At 41.5% G+C, this 15,647-nt stretch overlaps 2 protein-coding genes across 3 annotated transcripts in view; both read right to left on the bottom strand.

Annotated features, from left to right (window-relative positions):
• LOC128430960 (tripartite motif-containing protein 14) overlaps nucleotides 1-15,647 on the bottom strand; it is a 41,882-nt gene that overhangs the window by 11,409 nt on the left and 14,826 nt on the right. The gene's annotated exons all lie outside the window — the stretch shown is intronic.
• Nucleotides 4,141-10,968, bottom strand: LOC128430997 (adhesion G-protein coupled receptor G7-like). Its single transcript, XM_053417175.1, has 15 exons — nucleotides 10,653-10,968; nucleotides 10,429-10,530; nucleotides 10,245-10,354; nucleotides 9,897-10,037; nucleotides 9,706-9,794; nucleotides 9,387-9,535; nucleotides 8,978-9,091; nucleotides 8,681-8,865; nucleotides 7,463-7,615; nucleotides 7,246-7,358; nucleotides 6,547-6,881; nucleotides 5,396-5,477; nucleotides 5,128-5,286; nucleotides 4,582-4,705; nucleotides 4,141-4,488 (listed from the first exon to the last, which is right to left on the bottom strand). Exons 1-15 carry the CDS (start codon nucleotides 10,966-10,968, stop codon nucleotides 4,351-4,353), a joined length of 2,310 nt encoding a protein of 769 aa, XP_053273150.1. The 3' UTR covers nucleotides 4,141-4,350.

Raw genomic sequence — 15,647 nt, 5'->3', positions numbered from 1 at the left:
ACAGGGAAATATTCAGGAGGTCAGTCAATCATCAGAGCTCCTCCTGAATCTCCTCCTCTTCCTCTCACTGCTCAACTGAGTTGTTTTCTCTCTAGTGTTTTTAGTTCAGGATGTTTAGAGGAGTCACTTTACTGATCAGTACGATTCACTTCACCTTCTTCATGTGAAATGATTCTGTGTGTGCTCACATCAGGACTGATGTTCACTTACTCTGGACTCTGCTGTCCACTGAATGACGGAGGTTGGTCCATGGACTCCGACTTCAGACGCTTGCGCTTGGCAGAGCTGAGGAGGAGGAGGACGATTAGAGAAAATGAACTGAACCTGATGTTTGTTCTGATAACAGGCCACTGAAGTGTAAACATCAACATTTGATTATTGATATTAAATCTTCTTCTCACCTCTGGACGTCACTCTGGGGCTCTTCACCCAGAGTGACGTCAGGAGGGGGCGTCACCTCCCCTGTGTCCGCACTCATCCTGCTGAGATCACAACTACACAACTTCAGCCGGAAAGGAAACACATTTTCACCTGGAGAACACACAATCTTTTATTATTACGGCCTCTGGAAATCAATATACTCTCTTGAAAACATCCTTTTATTCCTAAATTATGAACATCTTGAGTTTTACATAACTTCAAATGCAATAGACCAGGGGTCTTCAACGTTTTTCAGGCCAAGGCCCCCAAACTGGTGAAGAGATGGAGCAGGGACCCCCTACTATATATATTGTTCAAAATTGTGTTTTATATTAAACTGGGCCTAGTGCCATATATAAACATAGCTCCTCTGTTATTGTGCATTCAATACTAAGCTATTCAAATATCACACGGGTTCATAAATTCATGTTTTTAATTTAAACATGTGCACGGTACAGGGTGGCCTTGCCACTGCCATTTATAAACATGCTTCTTGCATACAACACTGAGCTATTAAAATAATTCACAGATTCATGTGTTTATTTTAAACATACATGTAGAAGAGACAGTGAATCCTCAAGCCATCTATGAATTCCACACATACTCCCACATCAGTGAGATGTCGGACCATGATTGGTAGCACACAACTAATCTAGCCTTGGACGGATGGAGGTTGTCAGGCAGAGGTTTAAATCAGCCTCTCAATGTGTCGGATGCATGTTAATGTGTATTTAAAGACATTTAAACTTGTGGAAAAAAAGTTGGTTAGAAAATAAATCAAAAATTATAAAAAATATAAAAAATTGTCTAATCAACCAAACATTTCGCGACCCCCCCCTGCAGTACCCCCGCGGATCCCCGAGGGGTACTCCCCTGTTGAAGACCTCTACACTAGATAATTGAAATCAAATTTAAAAAGGATTAAGATAAATAAATATGAACCAACCACAAGTAAGAATATCAGTGTAAAAAACAAGGGAGGAGTCATCCTCCACTTCTGACTCGAGTAACCAGAAGAACAGGAAGTGTATTTAGAATAAAACACTTAAATAACCTTCACATACACAGACAGATAGATAATAGACAGATGGATAATAGATGTATAAGTTGGTCCTCCTCTGTCTCAGGTGTAATGAATGAACCTTCAGACCGAGTTTAGAGAGTCAGACAGCGGGGACAGAGGTGGCTGCTCCCCGCTTCCTCCTCCTCCTCCTCCTCCATGTCTGTAGGTATATAGTATATATTTATAATAACTCCTGAGCTCCATTATTTGACGCTGCTTCCGCTGTTTAATGATAAAATAGATCGGAACATGGTGTTTGACGGTGATAACACGTGACAGGTCATTAAACACCAACACACTTTATATTATATTTAAACACAGAGCGACTTTACCTTCAGATCACGTTGACTTTGTCCTGTTGAAGTTATCTGTGTCACACACCTGAACGATCCACTGCTTCACTCAGACAGAACTGCGTGTGACCACACCCCACTTACTTTTATGACCCATTCATTTTTTACCTGATGATTGAAAACCTGTTAGACTCCACCCCCCTTCCTGCTCTGATGTAGAATCCTGATTCTCTGACAGTCTTCAGTGTAAATATCACATTTACAAAGAAAACACTCTGGAGTAACATGAGACATCTGTTAGATTCAATAAAGAATAAACATATTAAGTGAGGAAATTAGAAACATGTAAATGAATTAGAACAAAACCAGAGGGAACAGAAGATCTCACATTTTATTAGTGAGGTTTCTCCTGGTTCTGATCTCATCTATTTGACGAGTCGTCCATCTTTATTTACATTCTGAGGAAGGACAATTCAATCCACCACATTAAGAGCTGTTTCATTATCTCCAATGTTCAATTCCTTCCTAAATAACTAGTGGTACTTTTTACTTAACTCCTCTGCATATATCAGCAAAAATCTGTACTCGATGCTACATTTGTACATGTTTGATATATTGTTAAAGTGGACATATTATGAAAAATCCACTTTTGTAGTGCTTCTACACGTTAATGTGGGTATCTGGCATGTCTACCGTCCCAAAAACTCTGTAAAAAAACAACTCCCGCGATTTGTTGTGGTTCCTCTATGTAAGAAAGTGTGTTGAATGGGAATATGACCAGAATTGACGTCACAGTCGGTCTACATGGCATAGCCCCCCCCCCCCCCCCCTGGAGGCAGAGATCTGGTGGAGGAGGAGACCGGGTTACGTTACGAGCCACAGCACCCTCCTCAGCTTGAGGCGGCGGGTGTTAGCTGGGAAGCTAGCCGAGGGGGGACGCTAACCAGCCGGTGAGCGGGGTGAGAGGCGGAGATCTGGCCGAGAAGCAGAGCCTGCGGTCGGGGTAAGTCACATGCCAAAGCCCCCTCCTCAACTCAGGCTCGTTAGGTGATGTCGGGCTGCTGGACCCATGTCTGCGGCTCACTTCTGGTGGACCTGCCACATTGCATGTTCACTATGTTGCAGGAGGACGGGATATCCGAGTTACCCTGAACGCAGCACAGCGATGTTGTTAGCAGCTGAATGAAGCAGCCCGGAGCTAAGCCTCCGCTGCTCGGCTTCATGTCCGCACACGGACCGTCAGTCCACGTGGAGGGGAACCCGGACAGACCCGGGTCTGTGCGAGGGGTTCCGGGAGTGAAGGCGTGACAACAACCGGACTGAGAAGTCGAGAACCGTCAAATCGAACTAGCTCTCAGCGGCTAGCTGGTCTCTCATCCGGGCTTGAGAGTACAGCAGCGCATATTTTAAGTGTAGATATGTGTGTATACACACATATCTAATGCATGTATTTAAATAATGTACATCTTTATCAGAAGGTGTAGTAGTTTGAAAATTGTAGCTTCAATGAAAAAACACAACAAACGGATACAGAAATATATGTGTAGGACAGTGACTTAAAATGATTTTAACAACATTAAATATGCTAAGGGGAGATTTAAGATGTGTGTGCGTGTGTCTGTGTGTGTCTGTGTGTGTGTGTGTGTGTTGGGGCGGGGCAGTGAGAAGGGGGATGGGTTGTTGGTGAGAGGGGGGGGCGGGGTGGTGAGAGGGGGGGGGGGGGGCGGGGCACTCAAAACAGGTCAATCTGAGGAAGGCTGTTTTAGACAGGGTAAAAAGCTGCTGTTTTAAATGATCCTTGTGGTTTTTTGACCAAAAGTTTTTACAGACATTTCATTAAGACCCCAAGGAACCATATCAACTGTGGTGAAATGGGCATAATATGGCCCCTTTAATACTAGTTCAGCGTCATAGCGCCACCTACTGATCAGTGTGAAAATTAAATTGACACAAAATTGCTAACACTACATCAGAGCCCATACTTGAACAGATATATTAGTCTGTACGTAATAATAATAATTGCGCCACCTACTGGCAACAGGAAGTTAGCTTTGTTTTACAACTTTCATTTAATTTACATAAAATGTTCACAGTGTGATGTGCTATTTGATAGCGTGGACCGTAATGAGCAATTAGCAGGCAAGGATCGACATCGCGTGACGGACGCAGGAAGTGAAGCGTTCATCCTGCTGAGTGTGAAAAACACAGGAAACACGGAGACGTGCGCTAGGTCTTCAACTCTCCACCGACCAACAGGCTTCCAATAGCCCTAGTTTTATTTACTCCTCAAACATCAGCTGCTTCAAACCAACCTCAACCAGTTTGAATGTTAGAACAATTAAAACAGTAATTCAATTCATTTAATTCATTTATTTAAAACCTCAACATCCGTGATCACTGGAGACCTTTAGACCATTTTACACCAGTAAAGACAATTTATAGTCAATTAAAAGTTGAGTTTGAGGTTCTCTCTGGATCTTCGTCCTTGTTTGATGCCAGTGTTCACATGTCCAGAGTCTTTGAGCAGACGAGGACCTTCAGGTCTCAGGTCTTTCACCACTGTTTGAAAAGCTCTTACAGTTGTGTGTTGACGGATCTGTAGCTCTCTGTGCTGGTGGTCGTCTCCACAGGCTTCTGCAAATTGTAACTAGTTTTAATAGAGGATGTGAAGGACTGCGTCGGGACCACGAAGAGGAGGAGAAACAGAAAACCCTAAACACAAAGAGCAGGAAGATGAAAGTCAAAGGCGTTGAAACGTTCAGACCTAACATTGTCTGTTTGTTATTGAGGATGAAGCAGACGTACCATTATGATCGCACTGGTGCAGAGTAAAACACTGAAGACCATGTGGTTGCGTCCTGTGCTGTTGAGGACGACGTATCCAAAGATACAACAGAAACCCACCAGCACTGCCAGAGGACAACTGGAGCTGCACATCACAAAACCTCGGTGAGTTAAATGAATGTTCTTATGTTTCTCTGTTCACATAGATTATATGATGCTCAATTTCCTTCCTCTGCTGGAGCCATTCTGAACTAGAGACTTCTCCTGCTCCTGTACGTTATTTTATGTCTATCATCTCATTTGTCCCTGGAGATCCTCAGGTCCTCCGCTCTGCAGCCATTAAGTTTTAAGTTAGTCTGATCAGCAGTTATTTAGGATCCGGAGGACAGACGGTCAACGATCATTCTCTAAAACTTCTACAACCTGTTTTCACCATCTGGTCCAAAAATCATGAACTGTGAAGATCAAGTAGAATCTTGGGATAATTTCAACAAATCTTTCTAGACATTTCACAAATCCAAATAAATCACAGTTCAGTTTAATGACACATATGTTCTTGTGTGTTACCTGGTGTGGTCGGGACGTTTCCTGCCCCTCTCCAGAGAGATGCGTATCAAAATGACAAAATTGTAGATGATGATCAACGTTCCTGGAAGGATCATTCCCCAGAACATCGGTTTCCCAAAGTCAAAGTGTTTGTTCTTGTCCAGAGCTGCGAGCCAACAACTACAGGTTCAAACAAATCATGAATGAAAGTGTGAAACACTGAAAGTTCAACTGGAGATTTTAATAATGTTCAAAGAGAAATGAGTGAAAATAATCACGATGGACCCACAATTCCTCTTGTCTGTATCCCTGAGGATCGGCCGTCGTATAGGTGATGGCCATTGTGATCCCCCCCACCACGGCAGGGAGTCCTGAGACCACACAGAGAGTTCAACATTTATAAAAACACAAATCAAATATTTTTAAGAGCATTTTGTTGTAACTTTAAATAAAATATTTAGTCTTGAATGAAGATTTTCATCTGGTTGCCATGGTAACATGTTGGTATCACTAGCAGGATCAGCGCCTTCAGGAGCAGTACTCCACAGTACTCCACAGTACTCCTCAGTACTCTACTGTACTACAAATTACTCTACTGCACTCCACAGTACTCCTCAGTACACCACAGTACTCCACAGTACTCTACAGTACTCCACAGTACTCTACAGTTTTACACAGTACTCTACAGTACTAAACATTACTCTGCAGTACTCCACAGTACTCTACTGCACTCCACAGTACTCTACCTTACTCCATAGTACTCTACTGTACTACATATTACTCTACAGTACTCCACAGTACTCTACTGTACTACATATTACTCTACCTTACTCCACAATACTCTACTGTACTACACATTACTCTACTGTACTACAAATTACTCTACAGTACTCCACAGTACTTTACCGTACTCCACATTACTCTACAGTACTACACAGTACTCTACAGTACTCCACAGTACTCTACAGTACTAAACATTACTCTGCAGTACTACGCATTACTGTACAGTACTCCACAGTACTACAGTTTTGGCTTGTACTACAGTACTCCACACTAGTTCTAATGAACGTCCTTGTGGTTCAAACATTTTATCGTCGTAGTTGAAGGTGCAGCTGCTTTCTCTTCTTCTTCTTCTACTGTTTAATTCTGTCTCTACTTCCTGTGATTGGTCCAAAAGTCCAAACTATCCAACAAAAGTGTTTTACTGCAAACCAACAGAACCTGGTTCAGGTTGATCCAGACCCGAGAACCTCTTCTGGTCTGAGGAACCTTTCACACCTGATGTTTAGCTTCAGACTGAACTGAAGAGTCTGAAGCTCAGTGTTTGTCAGTAGCTGCCTGAGCTGTGCGGCAGCGTGTCAACGTATGACATCACCTTCTGTGTACAAATCTCAGTTGAAATTATTTTCCTAGAATGTGAATTACTCCTAAATGTCGTACCCCATCCGAGAGCCAAGCTGAGGTAAGTCCAGTCTTCAGGCAGTTGTCTTTTAAACGTCAGCTTCATCATCAGGTGACCGTACAAGCTGATCCACATGAACGTCGCCAGCAGGGTGAAGTGAAGCAGAAACGCCACCGTGGTACACGAGATGCGTTCAGGTTCCACGTGTTCGTCGGTGGGTGGAATGACGTTGGGCTCTTTTAGGGCCGGTGGCTCGTCGTCCGCTTTGTCGGACTGAATGGCTCCGGTGAGGAAGGTGATGATGAAGCCGAGCAGGCTGCCACAGAGGCTCAGCAGGGTGATCTTCACCTGCTTGTTGCTCTGAAGAGACTCTCTTTTCAAAATAAAGAACAGTGCATGAATGAAGTCATACGAATTTAGAAGAAAGTTGTTTGAGAACAAAGTTAAATGATTCTTTAAAAGTATAAAACATTTGTTTCTTAAAGGAACAAGTTTAATCTACAATTTCCATCTTAGAATATTCTGACCTTTTTTGTTTTGTCTAAACAAACTATAAGTTAGTGGTAGAAGAAGAATCAGGTCATTGACTTAAGTGAAAGTGAAAATAAGTTGGACAGTTGTGTCGGCAGCAGGATCATCACAGTTTAATCTTTGATGAATGATTCAATTCATCAATGATTCTTCTACTTTATAAACACGTTTAATCATTGATGAATCTGTGTGAACATCGACCTTACTTGTTTTGAATGAGAAAAATGATCGTCACAACCAAACCCAGGATTTCAAATGAATATCCAAGGATTGGAGTCAAACCCAGATCCTCAGCGTAATCGAAAACGTCTATGATCAACTGAAACAGAATCATCTCAACATGTTAAATTATCATCATTCAAATACAGTGGAGTTCAGTTTGATGAGACTGTCAACGTGTCCATGCACAGTCGTGATGCTCACTTGGAGGGCGGCGAAGCTGGTGGTGTGGTTACAGATGCATCTCATGGCTCCATCTGAAGCGTTTCCTTTGGAGCAGCCGGCGGTGCTCCAGTCGTTCAGGGTGTAGTTCCACGAGACGCAGGCGAAATCGTACAGAGCCGTCCCGCTCCTCAACTGAAACAGAGGACACAGGGTCATCTCCTTTATTAACACGTTTCAATTCACTAAACTCTTTTTGCAGCAGCAGGTTGTCGGGTCCGACTCATTCACAACAACATGAACATGTGGGAACAACCAGGCGAGGGGCGGAGCCTGTAGAGCAGCAGGGGCGGAGCCTGTAGAGCAGCAGGGGCGGGACATGATGTATAAACTCTGCTGTGGAAAGATCAGTGTTGTTGTTTACATCTCATCCACACCGGAGTCGGCCCTCATCACCAGAAGATCTGGAATCTCCTCGTCTATACAAGTTGACGTCTTCATCTTCTACGTGTCCGGCTCCTCTTCTTCATCCTGAGATGTTTGTGTTCCTCCAGCTTCACGTCCGTCACGTGTTAGAAACCTCATCAACACGTCCACTCGCTCACTGGGAAGCTTCCACACATTGTCCTGCTGGTTCCTCACATGGACTCACTCTGACATGTTAAATACATTTTACCAGGAGGCTGCAGGAGAAGATCCAGAACATGTCCAGAGACACTGACTCAGACGTTAGTTCTCACAGACAGAACCTCCAGAAATCTTGTACATAACAAGTCAAACAGTTTTGTCTGTTATGGATCCAACATGGCTGCACCAGGAGTTCTTATGATTTTACTTTCACTCTAGAATCTAATTGTGCAGTGGCTCCTGTCAACATCTGATTAAAGACGCCATAAATAACCATAAATCGTGTCACAGGAACAATCAGTGACTTCACACTCAGTTTTGATCTGACCTGTCATAAAAGGGAGAGATTCTGAGATTAGAGAGTTTATCTCCAGAAACCGGAGAAATCAGAGTATAGATTAACTTCTGGTTCGGAATTCAGAAGTTGCTACTACTGCTCCTTCTCCATTTTTAGTTCCTCTGAAGAACATCGCCTGGCTTCTCCGTCCCTGCTCACGAGCCAATCACAGTGCAGACTGTTCTGCTGTGTGATTGGGGGATGGTTGAACAAGCAGAAGGGGCGTCGCTCTTTATCTTCAAGAAGCTCTTGAATCCCCATCAATGGTATAAACATAAGGAAAATGTTTCTCTTACCGTTGGTCTGAACATCATCTCCACACGCTGCGGCACCACTCTGTGATTCTGCCCCCTGACGCTGGCCGACAGGACCCTGACGGTAGAGTGACGCGCCTTGTAGAGCGACGACCTGAAGAACCGGTTGTTCTGGTAGAGGACGAAACCCAGGGAGACGCGGGACTGCTCCGGATTTCTGTCTGCAGCTTCTTCAGGGACAAAATCACATGTTACAAATAACACAAGGCAGAAAGTTCTGCTGTCGTTGAGTCTGTTGATCTTATGACTTTATAAATGTCTCCAGAGCAGAAGACTCACCTGGAGCGAACTGTACGTGGATCAGGGCGTCGGCTACGAACCCGTTTTCCACCACAACAGTCGACGTGTTGGTGTTCAGCTGAATCCGGTCAGATACAAAACTGCCAGATGTTCCTGAAACAAGATGACAGATTTAGTGATAATTTAACAAACGCACAGGAAGCTTTGGGGTGGGGCTTAAAGATGCTGAAGATGCCTGATTGGCTCGTAGAATCAGTTTCAGATTTCAAGTAATTTCAGGTGTTTTAAATACAGTTTGTAACTCGTCTCTCCTGAATCTGAATTTCCATGTGTTGTTGTGTTGCTCGGTTCATTTAGCGTTAACATTGTTAATGTTACTGGTGGACTGGATTAGAATACATTTCTCCGGCTGAACCCAGAGGAAACGCAGCTTCAGCTGGTCACTAACCTTTGAGCGACGTGAACTGGACTCCCCGAGTGTCGGCAGCACTGACTTGAGCCGACTGCACCACCAGGTTCGGTTGAACCACCTGAGACTCGAACGTGCTCGGGTCAGATCTGAGTTTCAGATGCAGCTCATCCAGAGTTTGCGTCAGGCTGCACAAGAAAAACACGAGAGTAAAATACTGGAGCTCAACTCAAAGACAAACCAGTTTCTACACTGAGAAAGAGAAAGCAACAAATAAACCCTCGGACATATGCATGCATATATTTAACTATATTCAGAGTTTTCTGAGATAAATCTTTGTAAAGAAAAGTTTGTTGACTTCAGAGTGGCGGTGTTTTCCTCGGTGTCGTCCAGGACCCTGGCGTTGAGCAGCTGACTGACTGTGGCTACTGCTGCTGTCCTGGCACTCTGCAACACAAACAGTAACACAGGTAGAACAGATCCAGAAGCTGTGGATGTTTGAAACGCAGATCAAACCCTGTGTTCTTAGTTTGAAGCGGTGGTTGATACCTCTGTGATGTTTGGAGACAGCAGCAGCATGTTGGTGATCTCAGCGGCTGTCGTCACGTTTTCAGCCGTCAGCTCTTCAGGATTGGACGTCAGAATTTGAGCGCTGGTCGCCAACATGTCATAATCTTCCACAGTGGTGATCTGAGGGACAAATTGTGGACTGTAAATAAAGATGGACGACATGACGGCTCCTCAAAGTGGATATTAATCTTCATTGATCATCTTTATGGGCTGGACGTTAACACAGCGACAGTTATCATCAAACTGCAGCTGGTATGAAAATGAACATGGGACGTTCCATCGTGTGATTGTTTTAAAAAGGTTTCAACTGTAAAAACAGTTTCTTACATTTTGCAGAATGTCGCTGAGCGTCAGGCTGCACTGGAGAAACTGAGGACGTTGGAAACCCAGTGATCCGTTGTTGTTGGAACATCTGGTGGCAGCTCTAGGTTTACCAGCTGGATGGAAAAACTCACCATTGTGTTATGATATAAATATACTATACTACTATTATATATTTCTAAAAACTCACCACCGGATCCTTCCAGACAGAGTTCCTCAGAGTACGAGAACCAGCCGACAGGTGTGCGAGGAAAATTGAGTTCATTTAGTTTCTCGGCTTTGCAGAAATTTTCTAAGAGGAAACATTTGAAAGAGCTGATGTGATCAGTTTAAATCCACAGTTATGAAAAATGCAGTAAAATAAGAGTGAATATTCAGTTAAAGGTTTGTTTCCTGCTGTTTTAACCATCGCACCTTCAGAGCACGTGTCTCCGCTCCAGTCATCAGCACAGAGACAAACTCCGTCCAATAGCAGCCCTCCGTTAAGACACTCCACAGGAGGAGGACGTGTGGGAGCAGCAGAGGACGCAGTACTGGAGCTAGTATTCATAGTAGTAGTTGAAGGAGTAGCAGAGGACGAAGTACTGGAGCTAGTACTCAAAGTAGTAGTTGTAGGAGCAGCAGAGGATGCAGTACTGTAAATAGTACTCATAGTAGTAGTGGTGGGAGCAGCAGAGGACGCAGTACTGGAGCTAGTACTCATAGTATTAGTTGTGGAGGCAGGAGTCATAGTACTAGTTGTGGGAGCAGCTTCAGTATTATTAGTATTTTCAGTATTAGCAGTGGAGGGAGTAGTAGTAATATGTTCAGTATTGGCAGTTGTGGGAGTAGTAGTAATATTAGCAGTTGAGGGAGTAGTAGTAATATTTTCAGTATTAGCAATTGAGGGAGTAGTAGTAATATTTACAGTATTAGTAGTTGAGGGAGTAGTAGTAGTATTAGCAGTTGTGGGAGTAGTACTAGTATTAGCAGTATTACCAATAGAGGGAGTAGTAGTAGTATTAGCAATAGAGCGAGTAGTAGTAATATTTTCAGTATTAGCAGTAGAGGGAGTAGTAGTAATATGTTCAGTATTAGCAGTTGTGGGAGTAGTAGTAATATTAGCAGTAGAGGGAGTAGTTGTAATATTTTCAGTATTAGCAGTTGATGAAGTAGTAGTAATATTTACAGTATTAGTAGTTGAGGGAGTAGTAGTAGTATTAGCAGTTGTGGGAGTAGTAGTAATATTTTCAGTATTAGCAGTTGTGGGAGTAGTAGTAGTATTTTCAGTATTAGCAGTAGAACGAGTAGTAGTAGTAGTAGTAGCAGTAGAGGGAGTAGTATTAGCAGTAGGAGTAGAGGGAGTAGTAGTAATATTTTCAGTATTAGCAGTAGAGGGAGTAGTAGTAATATTAGCAGTTGTAGTAGTAATATGTTCAATATTAGCAGTTGTGGGAGTAGTACTAGTATTAGCAGTATTAGCAATAGAGGGAGTAGTAGTAATATTAGCAATAGAGGGAGTAGTAGTAATATGTTCAGTATTAGCAGTTGAGGGAGTAGTAGTAATATTAGCTGTTGTGGGAGTAGTACTAGTATTAGCAGTATTAGCAATAGAGGGAGTAGTAGTAGTATTAGCAATAGAGGGAGTAGTAGTAATATGTTCAGTATTAGCAGTTGTGGGAGTAGTAGTAATATGTTCAATATTAGCAGTTGTGGGAGTAGTAGCAGTATTAGCAGTTGAGGGAGTAGTAGTAATATTTTCAGTATTAGCAGTTGAGGGAGTAGTAGTAATATTTACAGTATTAGTAGTAGAGGGAGTAGTAGTAGTATTAGCAGTAGAGGGAGTAGTAGACATATTTTCAGTATTAGCAGTTGTGGGAGTAGTAGTAATATGTTCAGTATTAGCAGTTGTGGCAGTAGTAGCAGTATTAGCAGTAGAGGGAATAGTAGTAATATGTTCAGTATTAGCAGTTGAGGGAGTAGTAGTAATATTTACAGTATTAGTAGTAGAGGGAGTAGTAGTAGTATTAGCAGTAGAGGGAGTAGTAGTAATATTTTCAGTATTAGAAGTTGTCGGAGTAGTAGTTGTATTAGCAGTAGAGGGAGTTGTAGTAATATTTCCAGTATTAGCAGTAGAGGGAGTAGTAGTAATATTTTCAGTATTAGCAGTTGTGGGAGTAGTAGTAATATGTTCAGTATTAGCAGTTGTGGCAGTAGTAGCAGTATTAGCAGTAGAGGGAATAGTAGTACTATGTTCAGTATTAGCAGTTGTGGCAGTAGTAGCAGTATTAGCAGTAGAGGGAATAGTAGTAATATGTTCAGTATTAGCAGTTGAGGGAGTAGTAGTAATATTCACAGTATTAGTAGTAGAGGGAGTAGTAGTAGTATTAGCAGTAAAGGGAGTAGTAGTAATATTTTCAGTATTAGAAGTTGTCGGAGTAGTAGTTGTATTAGCAGTAGAGGGAGTTGTAGTAATATTTTCAGTATTAGCAGTTGTGGGAGTAGTAGTTGTATTAGCAGTAGAGGGAGTAGTAGTAGTATTTTCAGTATTAGCAGTAGAACGAGTAGTAGTAGTAGTAGTAGCAGTAGAGGGAGTAGTATTAGCAGTAGGAGTAGAGGGAGTAGTAGTAATATTTTCAGTATTAGCAGTTGTGGGAGTAGTAGTAATATGTTCAATATTAGCAGTTGTGGGAGTAGTAGCAGTATTAGCAGTTGAGGGAGTAGTAGTAATATTTTCAGTATTAGCAGTTGAGGGAGTAGTAGTAATATTTACAGTATTAGTAGTAGAGGGAGTAGTAGTAGTATTAGCAGTAGAGGGAGTAGTAGTAATATTTTCAGTATTAGACGTTGTCGGAGTAGTAGTAGTATTAGCAGTTGTGGGAGTAGTAGTAATATGTTCAGTATTAGCAGTTGTGGGAGTAGTAGTAATATTAGCAGTTGAGGGAGTAGTAGTAATATTTTCAGTATTAGCAGTTGAGGGAGTAGTAGTAATATTTACAGTATTAGTAGTAGAGGGAGTAGTAGTAGTATTAGCAGTAGAGGGAGTAGTAGTAATATTTTCAGTATTAGACGTTGTCGGAGTAGTAGTAGTATTAGCAATAGAGGGAGTAGTAGTAATATGTTCAGTATTAGCAGTTGTGGGAGTAGTAGTAATATGTTCAATATTAGCAGTTGTGGGAGTAGTAGCAGTATTAGCAGTTGAGGGAGTAGTAGTAATATTTTCAGTATTAGCAGTTGAGGGAGTAGTAGTAATATTTACAGTATTAGTAGTAGAGGGAGTAGTAGTAGTATTAGCAGTAGAGGGAGTAGTAGTAATATTTTCAGTATTAGACGTTGTCGGAGTAGTAGTAGTATTAGCAGTTGTGGGAGTAGTAGTAATATTTTCAGTATTAGCAGTTGTGGGAGTAGTAGTAGTATTTTCAGTATTAGCAGTAGAACGAGTAGTAGTAGTAGTAGTAGCAGTAGAGGGAGTAGTATTAGCAGTAGGAGTAGAGGGAGTAGTAGTAATATTTTCAGTATTAGCAGTAGAGGGAGTAGTAGTAATATTAGCAGTTGTAGTAGTAATATGTTCAATATTAGCAGTTGTGGGAGTAGTACTAGTATTAGCAGTATTAGCAATAGAGGGAGTAGTAGTAATATTAGCAATAGAGGGAGTAGTAGTAATATGTTCAGTATTAGCAGTTGAGGGAGTAGTAGTAATATTAGCTGTTGTGGGAGTAGTACTAGTATTAGCAGTATTAGCAATAGAGGGAGTAGTAGTAGTATTAGCAATAGAGGGAGTAGTAGTAATATGTTCAGTATTAGCAGTTGTGGGAGTAGTAGTAATATGTTCAGTATTAGCAGTTGTGGCAGTAGTAGCAGTATTAGCAGTAGAGGGAATAGTAGTACTATGTTCAGTATTAGCAGTTGTGGCAGTAGTAGCAGTATTAGCAGTAGAGGGAATAGTAGTACTATGTTCAGTATTAGCAGTTGTGGCAGTAGTAGCAGTATTAGCAGTAGAGGGAATAGTAGTAATATTTACAGTATTAGTAGCTGAGGGAGTATTAGTAGTATTAGCAGTTGTGGGAGTAGTAGTAATATTAGCAGTTGTGGGAGTAGTACTAGTATTAGCAGTATTACCAATAGAGGGAGTAGTAGTAATATTTTCAGTATTAGCAGTAGAGGGAGTAGTAGTAATATGTTCAGTATTAGCAGTTGTGGGAGTAGTAGTAATATGTTCAGTATTAGCAGTTGTGGGAACAGTAGTAGTATTAGCAGTAGAGGGAGTAGTTGTAATATTTTCAGTATTAGCAGTTGATGAAGTAGTAGTAATATTTACAGTATTAGTAGTTGAGGGAGTAGTAGTAGTATTAGCAGTTGTGGGAGTAGTAGTAATATTTTCAGTATTAGCAGTTGTGGGAGTAGTAGTAATATTTACAGTATTACTAGTTGAGGGAGGAGTATTAGTATTAGCAGTTGTGGGAGTAGTACTAGTATTAGCAGTATTACCAATAGAGGGAGTAGCAGTAGTATTAGCAATAGAGGGAGTAGTAGTAATATTTTCAGTTTTAGCAGTTGAGGGAGTAAGAGTAATATTTACAGTATCAGTAGTTGAGGGAGTAGTAGTGGCATTAGCAGTTGTGGGAGTAGTAGCAGTATTTTCAGTATCAGCAGTAGATGGATTAGTAGTAGTTTTAGCAGTAGAGGGAGTTGTAGTAATATTTTCAGTATTAGCAGTAGAGGGAGTAGTAGTAGTATTAGCAGTTGTGGGAGTAGTAGTAATATGTTCAGTATTAGCAGTTGTGGGAACAGTAGTAGTATTAGCAGTAGAGGGAGTAGTTGTAATATTTTCAGTATTAGCAGTTGATGAAGTAGTAGTAATATTTACAGTATTAGTAGTTGAGGGAGTAGTAGTAGTATTAGCAGTTGTGGGAGTAGTAGTAATATTTTCAGTATTAGCAGTTGTGGGAGTAGTAGTAATATTTACAGTATTACTAGTTGAGGGAGGAGTATTAGTATTAGCAGTTGTGGGAGTAGTACTAGTATTAGCAGTATTACCAATAGAGGGAGTAGTAGTAGTATTAGCAATAGAGGGAGTAGTAGTAATATTTTCAGTTTTAGCAGTTGAGGGAGTAAGAGTAATATTTACAGTATCAGTAGTTGAGGGAGTAGTAGTAGTATTTTCAGTATTAGCAGTAGATGGATTAGTAGTAGTTTTAGCAGTAGAGGGAGTTGTAGTAATATTTTCAGTATTAGCAGTAGAGGGAGTAGTAGTAGTATTAGCAGTTGTGGGAGTAGTAGTAGTATTTTCAGTATTAGCAGTAGAATGAGTAGTAGTAGTATTAGCAGTTGAGGGAGTAGTATTGGCAGTAGGAGTAGAGGGAGTAGTAGTAATATTTTCAGTATTAGCAGTAGAGGGAATAGTGGTAGTATTAGCAGTAGAGGGAGTAG

This window comes from Pleuronectes platessa, chromosome 24 (assembly GCF_947347685.1).
Source record: "Pleuronectes platessa chromosome 24, fPlePla1.1, whole genome shotgun sequence".
In the NCBI taxonomy this organism is placed as follows: domain Eukaryota; kingdom Metazoa; phylum Chordata; class Actinopteri; order Pleuronectiformes; family Pleuronectidae; genus Pleuronectes; species Pleuronectes platessa.
Note: the sequence above shows the minus strand (reverse complement) of the source record. Positions and strands in the feature narration are given on the sequence as shown.